The sequence below is a fragment of the Pectinophora gossypiella genome, chromosome 9 (genome assembly GCF_024362695.1).
Source record: "Pectinophora gossypiella chromosome 9, ilPecGoss1.1, whole genome shotgun sequence".
NCBI lineage: Eukaryota > Metazoa > Arthropoda > Insecta > Lepidoptera > Gelechiidae > Pectinophora > Pectinophora gossypiella.
This window is the reverse complement of record NC_065412.1, coordinates 10,441,264-10,464,129: the sequence shown is the minus strand read 5'-3', so window position 1 is coordinate 10,464,129 and position 22,866 is coordinate 10,441,264. Positions and strand designations below refer to the sequence as shown.

The 22,866-nt window shown below is 36.6% G+C and overlaps 2 protein-coding genes across 2 annotated transcripts; one reads left to right on the top strand and one right to left on the bottom strand.

Annotated features, from left to right (window-relative positions):
* Positions 1 to 494: 494 nt before the first annotated feature.
* Positions 495 to 1,775, bottom strand: LOC126369723 (U1 small nuclear ribonucleoprotein C). Its single transcript, XM_050014302.1, has one exon. The coding sequence runs from the start codon at positions 1,710 to 1,712 to the stop codon at positions 1,218 to 1,220; it is 495 nt and encodes a 164-aa protein (XP_049870259.1). The 5' UTR covers positions 1,713 to 1,775; the 3' UTR covers positions 495 to 1,217.
* Positions 1,776 to 3,740: 1,965 nt separating this feature from the next.
* Positions 3,741 to 5,322, top strand: LOC126369734 (huntingtin-interacting protein K). Its single transcript, XM_050014315.1, has 3 exons — positions 3,741 to 4,076; positions 4,468 to 4,575; positions 5,188 to 5,322. The coding sequence occupies exons 1-3, from the start codon at positions 3,918 to 3,920 to the stop codon at positions 5,281 to 5,283; spliced, it is 363 nt and encodes a 120-aa protein (XP_049870272.1). The 5' UTR covers positions 3,741 to 3,917; the 3' UTR covers positions 5,284 to 5,322.
* Positions 5,323 to 22,866: the final 17,544 nt, after the last annotated feature.

The following is a 22,866-nucleotide window of genomic DNA, read 5'->3' as shown; positions in this document are numbered from 1 at the left end:
GAAATTAAGACAACAGACCTAAGGTTCCTCGGGTGAGCTGTCTGAGAGGATTATGTTCGAGAAAGGGCCCAATCCCTGCTGAAGGAGGAAAACGAAAGCTACGCCGCCGAGGTCAGTCTCAGGGTCTTGAAGTGTCACATCCATCCTGTGACATTAATGTGATGTGACCTAGTTGATTTTGGTTTAAAACTATACATAGACCCCTGTCAGTATCAGCTATGAAGCGACAAAGAAGGTATGTGCGTACTTGCAGCAAATCAGAGGGCATTCAAATATATCTTTATTTAGTAGGTAACATTGTTACACTTTGAATCATCAGTTTTTACATAACAAATGTCCCATCAACATTTGTTCATCATTATTGACACAGTCAGATCTGTTAGTCAATTTCAACAATGTGTGGGTCAACAAGCAACACAAAATATTGTTTTTTTCCTTGTCCCTCTGTACAATTACAAAGAATATAATATAGGTACAATGAAATGAAATAAAGATTAAAATTTATATTTACTATTTATTTTACAAATAAATTGGTCACAAAAATTCTGATACAACTGAGTAGGTATTTCCTTTTTATGGGAGTGATTTGGGTGAACCTCCAGACACAATAAGTTATTTATTGACATAAAAACAAAACTAGGCGTAAATGAAAAAACAAAATGTTATATGAACCTTTGGAAACCTTACAATCAAATATGTTGACTGTTGCTAAAATCAAAGGTCATGCCTCTTCTACAATGGAAACCTAGTTGTAATAAGTATTCTAACTCATTTATGTTACATATATGTCTGCGCATAACATTACTTCTAAAGAATCTTATATTTTTAATAGTATATACCTAATTTGAAGTGAAAGTACATCATCACTAAATCAAATTATTTTCAACATAATGGATTGCAGTGTAGATAAATGCCTGAAGGCTGATCAAATAAAGCGAGAGGTACAATTTACACATACTTTACAAAACAATAATTATGTTAGGGCTTTTCAACAAATAAATAGTTATTATTATGGTGGTAACATATTATGATGAAACAATACAAAGCCCATTACTTTATTTCAACTATTAAGGGGAGAATTTCTTAGTGAACTTCTCTAGCTTTTTTGATCTAAAATGTTACATTATTCACGACCAATAAGTAAAAAAAATACCTACCTATCAGTTGATTGCAATGAATTGGCAGTATCAACCAAGAAACACTATACCTAACTAGTTTCACTTATTCATAGGAGGTCCATTCATTAAAGGTGGTCGCATTTGACCCATGTGCCCCATCGGTCCCATAGGTCCCATTATTGGGCCCATCATTGGTGGTCTCATTCCCATCATTGGTGGCATAGGTCCATGAGGTCCCATCATCATCGGTGGAGCCATTGGACCTCCGGGTCCCATCGCTGGCGGCGGTAGCATTCCTGGAGGGCCTCCGGGCGTGGGCACCGGCGGTCTAGGGCCGCCGGGACCCATAACTGACGGATCCCACGGCGGTGGTATAGCTGCCCCCTTAGCACCGAATGGATTCTGTGCAATCTTCCCAGCTTTAAACGCAGCAGTTGTAGCGTCGATGAGATGTTGCGCTTGCTCCTCCATCCATTTTTGATAGTAAAATTTCACGTTGTCCTTATGTTTTCTACCGGTACAATGTGTTTTTCTAACACTAGGTGAATCGTGTGTTAAATATGTATCACAATAATCGCAATAATACTTAGGCATTTTCGTATAAAGTCTAGTAATCTACAATAAACAAAATAATAACCACAACATTCGCGAGGATTCTTGACTTACACTTACTCTTTACTCTATGATGGTATTTTTTTTAATTTGTAGGTTTTGGCACATAAGTAATTTAAACTTTTTCGCAAAGCTTTAGCGGCCGAGGCCATAGAGCAACACCTCCGCCTACATTCCAGTGGTTGAGTGGACCAGACTCCCTGGAAGTCCTTGTTGTTAGAAGGCCGAGATGGACCTAACTGACGAAAAGGCTGTGAGATCGTTAGAACCTTTTCCTATGAGCAATTTTCTACGGGAATTTTTAAGCGTTCCGCACTTATTTAATTTAGTCTATGCTGCCCGTCTAAATCTCCAGGTAACCAGGTATAGGTATAATTAGTGTTATAATAACAAGTAACCCTGGCCCGTGTCAGTATGATCCAACTAAAAAATAATCAATAAAATATTAAAATTTAAGTATGGTTTCTCGTTTGTATTTCTTGAGCCTTAAATTTATTGTCTTGTGCTGGTGGGCGGTGGCTGGTGCCGCTAATACCTGCTATTCCCAGCAGTCATGGCATTCACCTTTCTCATTTTAAGGTTTTGAGTCGCTCTCACCCATAGATTTACCCACGATGAACCCGTCACGTCATCGTCAGCAGTACGGCACACCCGTCAAGTGGCTCTTGGCTCTTCAGTCATTAAAATAAAATCGAAATTACTTAATTAATTTGTATTAAATAGTTTATATTATATTAGTTCATAAGTTTGTATCCAATAACACCAACAATAACTCCAACCATTAGTAATAACACTGCAACTATTACCACCCATTTTACTCTTGGCGACATATCATTAATATCGAATCGACTGCCCGGTGAGTTGAGAGACATTGCAGATATTTTACTTGCTTGATGCATTGTGGTTTATATAATATGAGCACCTTGCTGTGGGAGTTAAAAAAATAAGTTAAGTAGGCACCTACCCGCTATTTCTTTAGTTGATTATTTATTTAAGTTGTTGAGAATGAGCCCTGCTTAGGGACGGTTCCTATTAATCGATGAGGGTTGTTTTTGTGGTATTTACAAGTTAGGTATATGATGAAATGCTTAAGGGCGTTACTAATCCAAATATTCCAAATCCACAAAATTTGTCCTACATAATTCGTTCGTGTTTTAATGTTTATTAAAGTAAGTACGTAGGTTTAACTTACGTAATAACAAAAAAAACACTTACTTATTATCATTTTTAGTACTTTGTAATGTATTACGTACGATACGATTTGAGGCGATGGACCGCAATTGACGACTGATTAGGATTGGTTTGAGTTTTACGGACTGATACAACTAAGTTAATAATCCTGAAAGTTAAATAATATTTTATTGCTTTTTATATTTGACTGAAAGGCGATAAAATTCTTAGAATGTGGCTTGTCACCTGTTCCAACAGCTAGCTTAGGACATTTATGTAAAAAATGTATGAATTTTATTATTTGTTCCAATCAATGCAGCATTTATATCATAAATCTTAAACAGGACGCCTTCAATAAAAACTTAAGCCAGATATGCGGTAAAGCAGTAAAACGTGTAAAAAACAGAATAAGTACATAAATAACTAGGCTTACCACTAAAAATGAGTATATCACATGTCTTGTACGCCTAAGTATCTTATTTGTAAAATATTCGTTTTATGATGCAATGTATTTTTAAAGATGTTTTAACTATTTCATTCAAGTATTTCAAATCTTATTATTTCTCTTGATCCTTTTCTAGGGTCCATTTAGCTTGTAATCAGAATAAAATCAATTTTTAAGGTTAGTGTGGTATAAGTTCAACTGACAGTCTGGTACTTTATAAACTATAATTTATGGACTGTTGAATGTAAATATCTCTGTATATCAAATAATACCTTTTTATACTAAAGCAATACTACCTTACCTGTTCTGTGAAAATGACCGTCCGCGGAGGCCCGTGTTGCTCTATGGTATGGTCTTAAGAGCTATAACCTTGTATCCAACTCCAAAAATATTTAAAAAGAATAGATTAAAAAAGGAATTGTCACTGTCACGTCGATCGTCGATTACTTGGTTCAAAATTTATTTCGATTTGTTTTAGTTTTTGTATTCTACAGACAGCCAATTTCCAAAAAGCTAGTTTCTGTGTACTATTGTGTTCCATACGCCATACTTTCATCTGTAATTAAACAAAAATGGCAGACGAGGAAATTAATGGTGATACAGATGACATTCAGCACGATAAGGACAAGACTCAAAAAAAGACTGCAAAGCATGATAGTGGAGTAGCTGATCTCGAGAAGGTTACAGATTACGCAGAAGAGAAGGAAATATCCTCTCAAGACATATCTGGCGTGAGTATTAGGGAAAAATTTCGCAATTTTTAGGTTAGGAATCTTTAACATACCTACAATAAGACGCACATTGAAGTAAACAGTCTGTCAGAAAAGCTAACGTGAATCGTATCACATGGCGTTCTATTTCTATTTATACTGCGATGCTTACGTATTGTAATATATTGCAATGATCTAGACTTTATTTGTATTTTAATATATACTTTATTTAATTTAACATTATACTAATTTTATTACATTCAGTCGTATTAATTTATCAAATGTTATTCTATTTAACTCGAGTGGAGCAGTAAATATGGCCCTGTTAAAAAGGAAACGTGTTCAGTTGTAAGATAATGCTTTTACATTTATTATAGTTTGCCTTGATAATAATACTTAATATTGTTTTTAGGCTCTATCACTTATTGGCGACAGAAGAAATAAGGAAGCAGCGGAACGTCTAGAGAAGGAAAAGGAATTGCAGAAAGTTTCAGTGAAGAAGGATGATATAGAGTTAATTGTAAGTATAAGATGGCTTTTACAATGAAAATTGATTGATGCTTTCACTAGAAAATTCTAAAGTTTTTTACAAGATAGATTGTTACTGTATAAGCGATAGATGTGTAAGATAACGGACCTTGCCTTACGACTTTAGTTAGTTAGTCACTGAATGGCTAAGAAAATCTCAAGCTTATATACATCCCACTGCTGGGCACAGGCCGCCCCTCATTCAACTGGAGAGGGTATGGAACAAACTCAACCACACTGCTCCACTGCGGGTTGGTGGAGGTGTTTTTACAGCTAATAGCTGGCACCAACGGCTTAACGTGCTGTCCGAGCACAGAATCAACTTATTTTTTCAGACAATCAGGTGATTCAAGCCTGTAAAGTCCTTACCAAACAAAGTACAAAGTGATTTCAACAATGTCCCCATCGGGAATCAAATCCTGACCTCCAGATCGTGAGCTTAACGCTCTAACCACTAGACCACGGATGATTGATGTATATAAATTTTAAAAAAATATTATGACTTTCTATGCGTCTATGGACAGGTTAAGTTTTAGGACTGGCTTACTCCTTGTGCAACAACATAGCCCATGAAAAGAAAATAAAAAAACTGTTTTGTTTGTAGGTGAAAGAAATGGAAATCTCTAGAACATTAGCAGAGAGAACGCTGCGGGAACACAGGGGAGATGTTGTGGCGGCACTAATTACTCTAACAAACTGAGAACAAGATACCAATTTGAATACATTTTAGTAACACCAACACTGATGTTTTATTTGTCCAGACTATTTTATTTCAGTCAATAACTATACTTGCTTACTTTTATAATTTTAATCAATGCATTACTTGCAATGGGTTGAAATTGTAAAAACCATAATAGGTACCTATTATGTGGTATAGACCACATAACCCATGTAAACCACAGGACATGTGATTTGCAATGAAAGTTACCTATTGTTTTCTGTATTTTGTTATTAGTGCTTTGCAATAATTAGTAAATGTGTATATGCATGATAAATTCTCCAGAAACATGTAATAGTAACAAACGAGTAAAATAAATAGTTAAGGTGATTCGTTTTCCATACAAAAGTTGATGCAGTGCTACAGGAAAACGGATAGAGGAATATTGTTATAAAACCGATAAATAGTAATATTTTGGTGTATTATTTTCGCAAACTAACAAAAATTTAGGGTCCGAATACGAGAAGTACCATATTTCAGACCCTCAATTTTGATCAATTCTACATTTGTAGTGGTGCAGATTACAGTGTATTTGCTGAGCGTGTAGAGGTGTCAATGTTAGTTTGTGTGCGTGATAGTTTTTTTTTTCTAAAGGCTTTGACTACTTGACAAGTGTAATAGAATGTCAGTGACAATTTATAAAGAGATTTTGTATGAAGAGAATAAATATAAATAAAAAACTAAAAATACTACAATCTGAGAAAAGGAATATTGGAAAAATATTTTTGTAATAACGTATCTTATTTAAACATTTTTAAATAATGGGTAAATACCGTGTTTTAAAAGAGGACATATATTATAATAAAAAATCAATACATAAAATGAAATGGCTGTATGGGCATAGTTCCCTTTGCCTTACCCTTCGGGGAAAACCAAATCAAAAAAGAAGTTGTTGCATTTGCCGGCCTAAATAGTAGTCATTTATAATTAATTGTTTTTCCATCCAACATACAGATTTATTTATATTCTCTTTGCCGCGGACTTTTTGGTGGGACCGGGAACGGGAAGGTTCCTTTCTTCATTGAATAATCTAAATAATCAATACGAAGTGGTGTTTTGTGGTTAATGATCACATTAGTCGGAAAACATTCCCGATAGTATTATTAAATCGGAATCTTCAATAAACAAAGTGTACCTATCTATTTTCGCTTTGCGCCAACAAGCCGCTTACTTCGTTTGGGGTTCGGAGTAGGAGTCTGCTCCGAGGGTGGGGGCTTAGGTTTCATCATTTCATTAATCATCATCAAGAAAAAAAAACACAAGACATGGCTGTATGTTCATAGTTCCCTTTGCCTTGCCCTTTGGGAAAAAAAATAAGAAAAATTTTGAAATTCTTATGTATAATAAACAAACATCACAGACATCATGACAGATCTAAAACTAAATAAAATCTTTTTTCTATTTTCTATTTGACTTATTTATGAATTTTAATCAAGAAAACGTGATAATAAGTTCGACAGCAACCAGTTCAGGTCCCCGAAACAGCCCATTTCAGGCCGCGTATATATGGAAAATACTACTTCAATACGTCCCAGCCTCGTCTTTTTTTAACGTCCTCGTTATAAAAAGACGTCCTAACCTGAACTAACTAACCTAACAATAAACACCACGCGTAAATATATGTCCAGAAATGCGCTGTGAGTCGACTGGGCGCGAAAACAACATAGAATTCGATTAGGTGCTAAGTGTCCCGCATGCTATCACCAGCTGTCACTGACATACGTATGAAGTCCCGCGGATTTTATTGGAACTAAATGACAAGTCATAATAATTATATGCGGATACTGCGACATCAGCGCCGTGCTTGCGGGACGTCCTGAAGCGCTATTACATCTTTCAAACGCGATGCGACAAAGTTTGAACCTACGCAATTTAGGAAAAATCTACCTTATTATTACTGTACTGTGATCGTTATTTGTAAAATCATACAATACATATACACAATTCTTTATACACAATATAATTATTATGACATATTGTGGACTTTTCGGTATACCTACAAAAAAGGAACAATTCAACCATACGTTGTTTTGTTATATCTCAATGGGCTCAGGCAGCGTTTTCGCCGAAAGCTCCAAGTCGGCTATATTTGTAACGATAATTATGTTTGACATTCATCATCATTTTTGAACCATTTTATACAAAAAAAATACTTGTATAAATTATAAACCCTGAAGCACGCCCATGAATCACTCTACTCATTGGTGAAAACCGTATGAAAATCCGTTCAGTAGTTTTTTAGTTAGCCGCTTGTTCACTGATGCGATTAATGCCTGTTAGAATTTTACAAAATAAAAAATACGGAAATTACGGAAGGTACTTTAGTGCAAAGTAAATTATTGTATACTTAATTATAATATTATTGGTAAAAGTGATACTTTTTGAAAATTCCGTAACAAATAGACGGGTTCGCCAAATTCAATTGTAAAAAAAAATACAAAAAGTAAAAACAATTAAAACATGCAGTTGGGTTTGAACCGTGAACCTTAAGAATGGCGGCTACTGCTTTACCAAATGCGCCATTTAGAAGTTAGAAGTAGACTTCAAATTATGCATCTCTTTTAATAGCTAACCTAGTTCGCATGTGTGTGTGACAGCTTCGTGTTTGTACACAAATTGAAATGACACCAACTTTTGATGCAATGTTTCAATATGATATCTTCAGTAAATACTTCAAAATTGTAGCTTAACTTAAAGATAATGTATGTAAGATTTCGCCACCTAACATTTCACTGGGTCAGTACTCAACACTAAACGAATAAATGGAAAAAAATACGAAAACTGCAGAAGTAACGCCATCTACTGACGCAGCGTTACCTAGCTGACTGAAACACATCACCTTAAGTACAATATTTATTATTATATTATTCTGCGATTTGCGCCGCGACATCTAGTAGTGTAAAAACAAACTTTTTGATGTGCGCCATCTAGCGTTATAAATAGTATTTTTTACAACCGCTTGGTGTACTACATTATTACCGTTTTGATATTTTGCATTGCTAACAGATGCCGCTGTCAGTCTTGTAAATTGTTCAATAACGCTCGCGTGATGGCAGCATGCTTCTGCTGGTGTGTGTGGCTGTAACGGCTGCAAGCAGTGGCGGTGCGAGGTGTGCCACCGCAACTTGCGCCGAAATTCAAATTCAAAAATATCTTTATTCAGTAGGTAACATACCTAGTTACACTTTGAATCGTCGATTTTAACATAACGAACGTCTCATCCGCCTAAAACTACTGCAGCTTCTCACAACCTGTATAGCCGGGGAAAAGAAGCTGCAAGAAAAACCTCTGCACAGGGCTTTAGACGTTCTTTAAAATAAATAAAAATAAACATAAAATATTGGTATACAATTGAGTAATTTAGCTGCCTAATATCAGTTCTCAGACAGTTAATCCCATGCATTCATATCTTCTAAATAATCACTAACTTTATAATAACCTCGACCCGAAGGGGCAGGGCCAAAATCATACAAGACTGGTTCACACTGGCCACAAACTAACTTCATCGGGTTACATTGCTCATACCGGGTGGCCGTAAACAACATTTTTTATTTTAAGGGTCTGAGGGGTGTCACTCTGAGGTCTCGCACCACCTAAATATTTTGCTAGGGCCGTCACTGGCTTCAAGTTGTTCTTCTCGTGAGTCGTGGCTTGTGGCTCTACCCACCTCCGCTCAGTACCTAGTTATTATCGTGATAGGTACAGTATTGTAATTATTATTATGAATAGAGCCACATTGAAGCAATGCGATGAGGGACTGTCCAGGCTACCTTCTCCAAAATAAAACATTTATATTTCTCTGCTCTTCAGATTGAACGTGATAATTACCTATTTTCTCATTGCTCTGGGTACCTACATAATTACTCGAAAATATAATATAGATGGCGCTGTAGAGATTTTCCTTCGTTTAACCTTCTAATTTCATGAATAACAGAAAAATGCATCTTTTTATGTTTTTGGGTGTAATTTATTTTTATAAGTTTTTTTTGACAATAATTTAATTGTTGTGTACAATAAAGAGTTTGAATTCAATAAATAATAACTATAAATAAATGAAACACAAACGCGGTAGGCTTCGTAAGTAGGTATATGAGCACATACACTTTATTGAAACCAATTCCATAGGGGTTGATGCATATGCATGCATAGCATATGTATGCTATATAAATGCCAATGTTGTTAAATCCAGTTGGTGAATATAAATCAGCGTACGTTAATCCTACTCACCACAACATAGTCAAAATGTTCTCTTGCAGTGACGTATCTACCTAGCTACATACTACCCAGGGCCGTAACATGCGGGTTACCTCATCCTATACAAAAAAGCCCATAGTATTTAATAGTGTTGATTTAGTCTGATTCTGTAAGTGCTGACCTGTATGGAAAAGATCCGGTCAAGTGCGACTCTGAGTTTCCCACCAAGGGGTTCCTATTTAGAGAGATTTGATTTTGCCTCCCTATTCTATTGACAATTTTATGAAAAATTTACATTGTATTTTATTGTAACTACTTGAATGTAATTTTAATTTATTAGGTACTCATATTAGCCATGACATTGTATTGATTTATTCTATTTTGATATTCTTTTGTTATAATTTTCGACGATCATATTTATTTTCTGACTGTTTTATATTGAAGTAAGTATCTAAAATGTGTTGTACAATTAAATATGAAATAAATTATTCTAATCTAACCATACATCGACATATTGCTGAATGTATGTAACCTTTCTAGATTTTGTTACACTTTTATACTATGTTTGCATAAATAATAGTAACGTCCATTATTAGCGTTAGTTATTTTTAAACGTTATCGCGTTATTTTTTACCTGTGGTATCACTACGGCAGCGCCATCTGACGAGCGACTTAACTTTATTTTCCCAATTTAAAAAAAAAAATTGTCACAATCCGCGCCTTCTAACTTTTCCGCACCCCGCAAAGTTGTTTTTGTTTATACCGCTGACATTATTCAACCCCCTTGTGCCACAAATTCACCAACACACAACAACTTAAAAATACATCAATATATATGTAATAACACTTTAAACAATCAAAAAGTGGTGAGTGAATCATGAGTGATAGTTTTAGTTCCCGCGCGACCCCTTGGTAAGTGATTTCACTTTTTGAAACACTATTCCCATGATTTTATTTCCGCCTAGCTTACGCTCAACGGCCACCAGGGGAAGCTGGTGCCCGGCGTAGCTAAAAAAACCTTTATCGCCTAACTACGTCCCTGACCCCATGATACCTACATATTGTGATATTTTAAATTTCCAGCACAATCTGTCCGGCGGTCTACTGTTACACACTGATTCAGTGATTGGTTTGTGGGGAGGATGGAAATTTAATTATCAGTCACCACCACGAATTAATTTTCTATTTGTTGTATAACATTGTTAATCATAATAATTGCATTTTACTCGCGGGGTTTCCCTATCTGCATATACATAATAAAGTAAGTGTAGGTACACTTACTCGTACTCAGTGACGTATTTAGGTAGGTAGGTACCTACCTACGTTATTTATTCAAAGCTAATCCCTTGTCACCCTAAGGTTTGTCACATCTTAGGACTTCGTAGGTATCAACAATGGCTGGAGGTTGTCTCTTTTACTCGTTTTTTCTCCATTACTCGTGAAATCGTGTCTCTACTTGATTAGGGATTGCGGCATTAGGGAAGCTTCTATTGTAATGACAAGAAAGAACCTGCACATCCAGCTACTGGTCATTTCTAGCACGTCAGGAAAGCCGATAAAGGCCTATGCACTAAGCTGGTATTAGTCCAAAACGAAAGGAACACAGGTGTGTTCCTTTCGTTTGATGATGTAGGTACATCATCATCATTTCCCTAGCATTATCCCGTTTTTCACAGAGTTCGCTTACGTGAAGATCTGACTGGACCGGTTTTTAAGAAGCGACTGCCTGTCTGACCTTCCAACCCGCGAAGGGAAAACCAGCCCAATGCAGTTTAGGTCACATACCTCCGAAAACGCATTTCTCGGATATGTTACGATGTTTTCTTTCACCGCTGAGCACGTGATAATCATTTACGATCCAAAGATGTATTCGAAAATAAATTTGACAATCATTGGTTTAGACCTTTGCTGGATTCGAATCTGCGACCTCAAAATGAGAGGCAAGCGTTTTACCAATTGGAACACACCTCAAACATTTGATGGAATTAGACTGACTGTTTATCTACCCGACCATTCTCATTCCGGAAATCCTCTTTTATAATTACAAATTGTAATTACGATCCATTTAAATAAGAGAAACATTATCGCCGACTCGAACGGCGTTGTTTAAAACAATTCGAGGCCACATTTCATTTTATATTACCTCTCTCACTTCCCGCGTCCCTATTCTGAACAACTGTGTTGCTATTATGTCCGTTTTTAACGCGATGCTACAATTTACATCTTATTTATTGCATTTTAACGAGCCCCTCCGGTAATAAGGATCCAGAATTCGCCCGTTTGTCCCTCTTCTTACATTTTTACGGCGAGATTTTGTCTTGTAATATAGAGTCTGTTTGGGCTGTAATTACGTGAACCTTGTTGAATTAAGCCGGTCAGGGTTTTAATTTATATTTATAATGGCTGTGGAAATTCGTTTTCTTTTACACTTTTATTTCCCAGTAGGTATAACTTTTGGAGGCAAGCTTGGGTATTATGAATTGTAATATAATAACAACATACTTAACTTTTTTTATTGCACACACAGGAAATAGAGAAATACAAAATAAAAGAGAAATGTAAAGAATAGATACGTTAAGTGGCCTTATTGTTAAATAGCAGTCTCTTCCAGGCAATCTTTGGGTATATGAGGTATTGAATATTATAATATGACGTGGCGGGATAGCGCAGCGTAGGAATAGTTTGGTCATAATTAATTTGATTGTAGTGTTGTATTTTTTATTTTATGGTCTAATAGAAAGCTCGGTGAGGCGTGGGCCATCTTGCGATGGTTACTCTGACTACCCCGATCGGGATATAGTAGAGCTTATGTTTTGTATTTATACAAAGGAAAGACCAGAAGCGTTCTGTACATTTGTTTTGTTATTTTATAGTTTATATGCATGTATTGACATACAGTAAGTAGTCACAGTGACGGCGGCGGCGCGGTTTTATACAAACTCACTCTCACTCTTTTACGATCCCGGACCCCGGTGTCCAGACAGTGACTTCTGAGTCGGACACTCCATACAAAGATCTAATTCTTACATGCTTACCGCGTGTGTATGAGAGACCGATCACCCGATCGTCTGAAAGTAAGATGGTCTGTGCTTTGGAAGGCAAGTTAAGCCGTTGGTCCAGGTTACTACTTATTGACCTAAGTATGTAGTCGTTACAAGAGCCACGCCGCGGGCTTTGGCGGCTTAATAACACTGACACCACGGTTGCTGAGGTTGGTAATCCTCATAGAAGCCCCCGCATGATAGAAGAAGAAGACTATGTGTTGCTTTACCCCGTGCATGCGAGCGAGACAAACATACATACTCATTAAAGACTTTCTTAAAGTCGGGAAGTTTTTTAAATGAAGTTCGCTTCAAGCTGGTATTGATGCAGGGTGGAGAATGTTCCTCCTACCTAACGTAGTATTAGGTATAGTTCATTCTATGTCGCAATTCGCCTCGCGGCACAGCCTCTGTGTCGATGGGGCTTAGAGCAACACAGGCCTCCGGCGTGTAGCTCTATAGCGTTGGGCTTACAGTTGTTTTGAAATAGGAATCATCATCATCTCCCTAGCGTTATCCCATTTTCACAGGGTCCGATTACCTAATCGGACGTTTTGTCAGGTCCGGTTTTTTAGAGGCGATTGCCTGTCTGACCTTCCAACCAGCGAAGCGAAAACCAGCCCAATACACGTTCAATTGTTATTTCAATTGTTTTGAAATAGTAACGTTATTCGTTAAATACATAAATGCCTGAAGCAATACGCAATCAATATCGTGAAGCAGTTGGTAAACTTCTCATTATTTACATATACATTCACTGTATCTACATTTTGTTTTCTTTGCGTTGAGCACCAATTGTGATCATGTCGAAGTGTATCGTTTACGTCGATAAAATTACTGTCAACTTACAAATAAAGATGTGTCATCAGCAAATAATATTCAAATCAAATCAAATATACTTTATTGCACAGAACTAAATTTAAACAATCAGACATAACACATGAATACAATACAATTTGGGCGGCCTTATTGCTCTACAACAATTTCTTCCAGGCAACCACATAAAAGGAAATAAACATTTACTTACAAACAACTTGGATGCGGGATGGTGCAACAAAAAATAAATACCTAAAAGTAAAACTAAAGTTAACATAATAAATACTCTATACTATACGTACATATATATAAAGAAAAGAAAGAACATAATATATATATATTAATAAAACTTAATATAATATAATCCATATACTTATACTAAAAATATTATGTTAGACCAAGTCTGCGCTGTAGGTACTTGAAAGAAGCTTAAAGCCGTACAAACATACAGCTTGAGCAGAAAATATATGAACTAATAAAAATATCCTCTATATAGGGTGTTAATGACATCGTAACGAAAACTTTGAGAGATGCTTCAGACCATGATTCTTATTTGATATCAAGTGGGATTTTCCGTCGCCTAAATATGGAACTGAAAATAATTGTAAAAATCATTAAAATTTTCATGACTTTTCCGACTGGAAACTCCAGTTGATATCAACTCAGAATCATGGTCTGAATCATCCCCCTCAGTATTCGTCACGATGTCACAAACTGTATACCTCTACATAAGCTCAAGACTATATTCCAATTAGGGTAGTCAGACGTACATCCATCGTAAAATGAACTAAGTACTGACGCCTCACCGAGCTGTCTGTTAGACCAACGTGATAACGTGAACTTTCTAAAAACACAATTAATAAGATTCAGTAGTCTTACGTCTATATGAGTAACATTTGGACAACTGATTTTCATTTTCCAGAATACACCATTTTGTTTCAGTGAGCGCGCGAAGGTGAGTGAAATAGACTACTTAATACAAAATTAACTGTTTTCTGCCGAGTAATGAATACCCGAAAATATGAAATGAAACAGTCAAGAACCTTTCAAATTACTTTCCACCGAGCATTACTAGAATTAATGTTTTAATATTAAACAAAGAGCATTAACCTTGTTTTTTTTTTAATATTATAATACTTGTTCAACCACTTTAAAGGCTTTTTGTTTAATGTAGCACTTACCTCTGTTTAGGGAAACTTACAAAGATCGAATATAATGGTTAGCACGCTCGTCCCGGCTTGACGCGGGTTCAAGCCCCGACAAGTGAGACGTTTTCTATTTAAAAAACTGATCATCTGCATAATTTCTGAACATTTGATACATTGCCAAAATAGGTAGGTATGTTAGTTTTGTTTTATATAGAGTTACTAGTTCAAATAGGAGGTTAAAATATTTATTTATTTATTTGTACACAATAAAACATACAAAGAAAAGAGAGTAACTAGTATAAAGTAGATATTTATGAGTAACCTACCTAATTCTGACGTCACTTAAAGGCAATTGAATTTGGCGAAGTACCTACCTGTAGCCTGTAGTGTACCTTATTCGAATATGTATGACGCCACTGTATATTCTATAGTACTTATTTGAGTGGCAGGTGGTAAGTAGTGTGATCAGATATTTTCCTTACTCAGAGGCTAATAGTTGGCAAGTACCTTTACTCATTCTAGTTCTGTTGTACAATTCTGTTAACATAATAGAATAGAATAGAATATATGTTTATTTATCAAAAAACTTAAACATGTATACATTACTGGCGGACCCCGCACTAGGGAAACCCTGTATCGCGTAGGTCCTGAACATTTGTTATTACCAAACACTTTTACATACACCGGCGAGCTAGCCTTTCATAGAAGTAAAATTATAGCATATTATCGTACAATTAAGAATAACAAAAGTAATAGAAAACAATGAAAAAGTTAGATTTTATATGGCACATTTGTCGAAAATAAAGATAATGTAATAAAAATAGAACTGTCGCACACAGATGTTGTTGTGCTCTGCCTGGTGTGTAGAAGATGGTAAAAAATACAGCGACTTTGACTTGACCACGTTCTTTTATTAAATAACTAGCTTTTGCCCGCGACTTCGTCCGCGTGGCGTGTTATATAAGAGAGAGATCTTTGTGTGTGTGGGAGTGCATACTTATGCAGTTTAGATTTTTTCATAATTTTTTTTTCCCAATAACTCCCATTTTTCAAAATACAGCCAAAAATAAACTTTATATTTACTAAGGTATGCATGCATTCAATACATACAATCAATTGATTCAATCTAGATTGAATCAATTGATTGAATTGATTTTTTTTTAATTGATTGTTCATTGAGTTTTAATTGTAATACACACTTCCTCTCTTCCCTTCAACGTTGCTGTGCCCTACAGGGTCCATGTTTTAGTTCCTATGCCTATGTAACACCCCATTGTACTACATGGAATGCAATAAATAATTTAATTGAATTGAATTGAAAACATCTATGTTACGCGGTTTCGATTTTTTCATACAAATGTTTTTTTCCCGCTTACTCCCGTTTCCGTGGGAATTTTGCAATATCCTGTTGCAACTAAGCTTTAAGTTAACTAAGGTACCTGCATGCCAAATTTCAAGCGTCTAACTTAAGCGGTTTAGATTTTTCATACAAAAGGATTTTCCCGCAAATTTCCGTTTCCGTGGGAATTCCGGGAATTCCTTTCTTAGTGCACCTCTACGGTACCTAAGCTATGTCCCTTCCAAATTTCAAATGCCTACGTTTAGCCGTTCAGGCTATGCGTTGATATGTCAGTCACTGAGTCAGTCAGTTTCTCCTTTTATTTAGATTTGATTTTTTCATACAAATGTTTTTCCCGCTAACTACCGTTCCCGTGGGAATTTTGTAATATCCTGTTGCAACTAAGCTTTAAGTTTACTAAAGTAATGCACCTCCACGGTACCTAAGGTAACTGCATGACAAATTTCAAATGTCTAACTTGAGTGGTTTAGATTTTTCATACAAAAGGATTTTCCCGCTAATTCCCGTTCTCGTGGGAATTTCGGGAATTCCTTTCTTAGTGCACCTCTACGGTATCTAAGGTACCTGCGAGCCAAATTTCAAACATCTAACTTGAGTGGTTTAGATTTTTCATACAAAAGGATTTTCCCGCTAATTCCCGTTCTCGTGGGAATTTCGGGAATTCCTTTCTTAGTGCACCTCTACGGTACCTATGGTACCTGCATGCCAAATTTCAAACGTCTAACTTGAGTGGTTTAGATTTTTCATACAAAAGGATTTTCCCGCTAATTCCCGTTTCCGTGGGAATTTCGGGAATTCCTTTCTTAGTACACCTCTACGGCATCTAAGGTACCTGCATGACAAATTTCAAACGTCTAACTTGAGTGGTTTAGAGTTTTCATACAAAAGGATTTTCCCGCTAATTCCCGTTCTCGTGGGAATTTCGGGAATTCCTTTCTTAGTGCACCTCTACGATACCTATGGTACCTGCATGCCAAATTTCAAACGTCTAACTTGAGTGGTTTAGATTTTTCATACAAAAGGATTTTCCCGCTAATTCCCGTTCCCGTGGGAATTTCGGGAATTCTTTTCTTAGTGTACCTCTACGGTATTTAAGGTACCTGCATGACAAATTTCAAACGTGTAACTTGAATGGTTTAGATTTTTCATACAAAAGGATTTTCCCGCTAATTCCCGTTCCCGTGGGAATTTCGGGAATTCCTTTCTTAGTGCACCTCTACGGTATCTAAGGTACCTGCGAGCCAAATTTCAAACATCTAACTTGAATGGTTTAGATTTTTCATACAAAAGGATTTTCCCGTTAATTCCCGTTCCCGTGAGAATTTTGGGAATTCCTTTCTTAGTGCACCTCTACGGTACCTATGGTACCTGCATGCCAAATTTCAAACGTCTAACTTGAGCGGTTTAGATTTTTCATACAAAAGGATTTCCCTTCACTACTCTGCTCCTATTGATTGTAGCGTGATGAAAAGTATACTATAACCTGTCCAGGAGTGTGAAGAATAATTGTACCAAGTTTCATTAAAATCCGTCCAGTAGTTTTTGTTTCTATAAGGAACATACAGACAGACAGACAGACAGACAGACAAAAATTTTACAGATTGCATTTTTGGCATCAGTATCGACCACTTATCACCCCCTGATAGTTATTTTGAAAAAATATTTAATGTACAGAATTGACCTCTCTACAGATTTATTATATAAAGTACTCTTAACCAACAACATATTTATATTTGAATAAAGATTAATATTATTATGTTGATACAACTTAAACAAATTATTTCGACCAAATTTGGTACCATAAAAACGGTCATTGTGACTAAACCTTAAAAGATAGACATATGCCGTCGCGGACTTTTTTTTAGATCATGTATAGAGGAATAATTCTTTCATACATATTTTTTGTGTATCTTGAACCGTTTTCGCAGCGCACGCAAAGAAAGCCTTCAAAAATGAATAATTTTCCCCGTTTTTTACACATTTACCGCTCTGTCTTTGCTCCTATTGGTCATAGCGTAATGTTATTTAGCCTATAGCCTTCCTCGATAAATGGACTATCCAACAAAAAAAGAATTATTCAAATCGCACCAGTAGTTTCGGAGATTAGCGCGTTCAAACAAACAAACAAACAAACAAACTCTTCAGCTTTATAATATTAGTATAGATTATAATATTAGTATAGATTAGGCACACACAATTTACTTTATTTCACAGTTCGTTGATCGTAGAAGAAGAAGGAAAAAGTATTGCATTTTTATGTTTAAAAAAGTAAAAAATAATAATATATTGGATGTTGCCAACAAGAACAGAAAACTTAAAAAGCTGATTAATAGAACATAATAGAAAATAGTAATGAAATGACGAGATGAGATAGTGATGAGATTGGTCTTAGAATCGAAGCCACACTCAAACTTTTTTATTCGACGTCTGAAACTCCCCCGAAATAATTCCCAAAACAGTACTGTTTGTCGCGAAGTAATTACTTAAACAGTGTTAAACAAGCGTTAATTCATCACTGGATATTTACCGCGAACGTAATTAACAAGAACAAATTCTGTGTCGTCTGAACCTCGTTATTTTAAAGGGTTTATTCTACAACTGCTATTATTTCTCGCAGTGGACGAATGGAGTAAGAAATGAAACTTAATTAAAATTTTCAGCGCTTTGCGTGGTCCGTTATTCGAGTTTTCGTGTTCGTTAAATGAAGTGGACTTGAGAATCAGTCTTCACAGCAAGTTTCGGCCAAATAGTGAATTTCCTCCGAGGCAAATTAACCACATTGAATTTTTGAAAGATCAAAAATTCATCCGTGTCTGATTTGCAAGTATTGTATAAATTTCCTTATACTCCAGTTATAATATAGATCTGTCAATATTAACTCTTACTTAAAATTGGAACACAATTTTGTTTACCTAATTTTGTTCACAAATTGGAACACAATTTTGTTTTGAATTAATCAGTAGATAATATTTTCATGTTCCAATTTTGATTCTTTAGTTTTTTCTTTTTTAATCGTCAGACTGCTTATCTTACGATCTGTGGAGAACATGAAAATATTATCTACTGATTTATTACCGACTTCAAAAAAGGAGGAGGTTCTCAATTCGACCGTATATTTTTTTTTTTTTTTTTTTTATGTTTGTTCGGGCATATCTTCGTCGTATATGAACCGATTTTGATAATTCTTTTTTTGTTTGAAAGGAGATATACCCAAGGGGGTCCCATGTCAAGGAAGTCAGGATCTGATGATGGAAGACCAGAGAAATCGAGGGGAATTTTCAAAAATCGTAGGAGCGACTAGTGCGTTTGTAAAGTCATATTGATCAAATCACTCTTTAGGCTTCGGGAAAACTTCCCGACCTTCGAAAACTGGTCAGCATCAGGGAGACACCCTATGGCCTGGCAAAACTATACAACCTGGAGCAATTTTTCTTTCACGAAACGTATTTAAATCTTGATCAAATTCAATCGCCGGTGCAAAAAAACAAAATGGCGGAAAAACAAGATGGCCGCCATACAAAATTTTGTCGATTTTGGAAGAAGCCCCTTTGGGTAAAAATAATGTATGGGGCGCTTACTCAAAACGTCATGTAGAGTACGGAAATACTTTCTGGTCACCAAAAATTGCTCCGCATCAGAGAAATACTCTACGGCCTGGCAAAACTATCGCACGTGAACCAATATTTCTTTCAGAGCACTTATTTAAATGTTGGTCAAATTCCATAGCGTGTGAAAAAAAAAATGGCGGAAAAACAAGATGGCCGCCATACAAAATTTTGTTTTTCCAGAAAATGTCTTGGGGTTAAAAATGATGTATAGGGGTGTGATCGGAACGTCATCTTTGAAAACTGCTCCCAATCAGGGAGACATTCTACGGCCTGGCAAACCTATTGCACCTGGATTTTGTTTGTTTCCACGACACCCATTTAAATCATGGTCAAATTCTGTCGCCGGTGAAAAAAAAAACAAAATGGCGGAAAAACAAGATGGCCGCCATACGAAGAGGGACAGTTTCGAATAAACAGGACACGCGAGCTGCTTTAGCAGCGAGCGAACCACGCGAAATCTACTGTATCTATATGTGTGCGTGAGTGTGTATGATAGCAGCTTCCACTGACAACCACATGTGTGTGTATGTGTGTGTGTGTGTGTGTGTGTGTGTGCGTGCGCGTGTGTGTGTGTGTATGTGTGTGTGTGTGTAAACATGTTCATCAATAATAATTGTGATCACTACTAATCATGTATTAATATATATCAATATAAATCAGAAAATTTGTCTGTCTCTGCATCCTTGCTCGGTCTAACCATCACTTAAAATCGTAAAATAAAATAAAATTTTTAACAAAAAAAAAACCGACTTCAAACGCAAAACTAAAAAGCAATAAATAAATTTACTTCGCACAAAGTAATTAGTACGTATTTTCAATTAAGTAGTTAATTAATTTTATAAATCTGAAGTCGGTGCCAAGTAAATGCTACAACAACCCTACTACAATATCAAATTACTATGTACACACAATATTGTTTAATACCTATATCAAAGCAATTACAAAACAATGTCAAACAAAAAATTACAAAACAATCAGTATTGAAAAATATATGAATCGGTACTTCGTTGTAGCATTTCCTTGGCACCGACTTCAGATTTATAAAATTAATTAACTACTTAATTGAAAATACGTACTAATTACTTTGTGCGAAGTAAATTTATTTATTGCTTTTTAGTTTTGCGTTTGAAGTCGGTTTTTTTTTGTTAAAAATTTTTTATTCTATGGTTTAGGAAGGCAAGGCTGTATGATAAAAATAATATTAGTGTGTATACCTACTTACTTTAAAAAAATATGTCTGTCCCGCGCTTCATTTGGGGATTAAGAGACTTCAATTTGTTTCCATTTTAAAATTCAAGCCTTTTCATTTCACATCACTTTTTTAGAGTTCTCCGGAGAGTTTGCGCATATTTTTAGTCTGAATTATGTTCTCGTTTATTAGATTCTACAAGCGTGCAGCCATTCTTGGGTTTGGAAGTTGAAACTTATGATATTGTTATAGTTCCATACGACACGACGAAGGAGGTTCGGGAGGTGAAGGTTTTGGCGGGAAGAAGAGAGGAATGGCGGTTACTCCACCGACAAGAGCGCAGCTCTTAAATAGAAAGAGAGAGAGATAGTTCCATACTTATATATACCCCCTCCGGTTGATTGAGGGGAGGCTTGTGCCCAGCAGTGGAACGTATATAGGCAGTTTATGTTATGTTATTTTATTAATATTATAATATTATACCTTCGTTATGTTGAGGTCAACAAAGTAATGTCGGGAGTGCTCAGTTCATTCGATGGGTGAGTAGTTGTTGGTGTTGCCTGGTTCCAAGTTTTGAGAGCTCGGAGGAAAAGGAGACATGAGAGCGGCTTAACTTCACCAACATTTTCCTTCCTGTCGCGCGAGCGGTAGACTTTAGGCCCATAGCACAGGGCGTATTTTAAACGCACAGACAACGCGCAGATTACGCGCGTATACGCGACTCAAACGCGATTCGATAGCAACCTTGTAATCTAAGCACACGGATCCTTCAGCGCTCCCCATTTGACCGGCCAAGTAGTTAATGCACGTAATAAAGTCACGTCAAAAAAGCACACGGAAACGCGACTCTACTGCGCGTATACGAGCAGATATAGCCATAGAGTTAGGCCCATAGCACACGGCGTATTTTAAACGCGCAGACGACGCGCAGATTACGCGCGTATACGCGATTCAAACGAGATTCGATTGCAACCTTGTAACTTAAGCACACGGGGCGATCGTGAAACGCGCCTCTACTGCACGTATACGCGCAGATACAGCGATACAGACGCGCTGTAGTCGCCCGTAGCTTTTGCGTTTTGATCAGAGACTCCTCTTCTTCAGTTGTACAATGGCGTCGGTTGAGACAACACTGCTTACGTTGGCTCTAGTACTTCTTTTAAAAAGAAAAAAATGTAAAAATGATTGTGCAGTGGTGGCGTGAGCGCCTCCCCCTACCCCTACTCCGCTCCTTTGTACGCGCGTTTGTATCGCTTCAAACGCGCGTATACGCGCTTCATGCGCGCGCTTCTATCATCAATGCAAACGCAACAATCAGCGTCTACGGCGCCGAAGACGCGCGTTCCTGAAACGCGCGTCTTCTGCGCGTTTAAAATACGCCGTGTGCTATGGGCCTTAGTATCGATTCAAACGCGGGAATACGCGATGCCTGCGCGCGTTTGTAAACGTAACAATCAGCGTCTTCTGCGCGTTTAAAATACGCCGTGTGCTATGAGCCTTACCGCTCTCGTATTGGACTATACGTACAGTCAAGAACGAAAATGATGCACAAGGCCTCTTATGATGATTATGAGTAATTGTAAAGTAATGTCAAAAGCCATCAAATGGGGTGGCTACTACCCAATACCTTCACCAACCCGCAACGGAGCAACGTGGTGAAGTATGCTCCACATCTACCGTTGATTGACGGGATGCCCAAAGTAGAACATATGTAGGCTGTAATCGTTTGTATCTCATTAACTTAAAGACGTTACTCACTAATATAATGCAACAATTAATTATTCGATCCATAAACATTAACAATGCGTTGATTATCATAAAACTCTTCTTCTTCTTCTATCGTGTGGGTTGTGAGGTGATTTACCAACCTCATCAACCCTGGTGTCAAGTTTACTATTGAGCCGCCAAAGGCCCCTGACATGACTCATGTAACGAGTACGTACTACTGATCACTACGTATCATAAAACTGATTTATGCATTTGACATGTTTGAGTATTTGGTGACTGAAAGCCATTTGGTTAATGTTTCACATTGCTCTCACTCACTTCAAATTTGGATTCACACAGAGTCACGACGGGGATTATTTCGAGGCGAAAAGCGGGATTTGTATGAAACCGCTCTACGGGGTTTTGTCGTGCGGATTTCTGTGTAAACGAGTTCTGACGCGCATAAATCTACAATGATTATAAGTCGCGCCATAAAAAATAA

Bases quoted from the DNA above. Each gene is read 5' to 3' on its own strand.
- LOC126369723 (XM_050014302.1), bottom strand. From the start codon at position 1,712: ATGCCTAAGTATTATTGCGATTATTGTGATACATATTTAACACACGAT.
- LOC126369734 (XM_050014315.1), top strand. From the start codon at position 3,918: ATGGCAGACGAGGAAATTAATGGTGATACAGATGACATTCAGCACGAT. The intron at 4,077-4,467 runs GTGAGTATTAGG...TATTGTTTTTAG, and splicing joins CCTCTCAAGACATATCTGGC to GCTCTATCACTTATTGGCGA. The intron at 4,576-5,187 runs GTAAGTATAAGA...TTTTGTTTGTAG, and splicing joins AGGATGATATAGAGTTAATT to GTGAAAGAAATGGAAATCTC.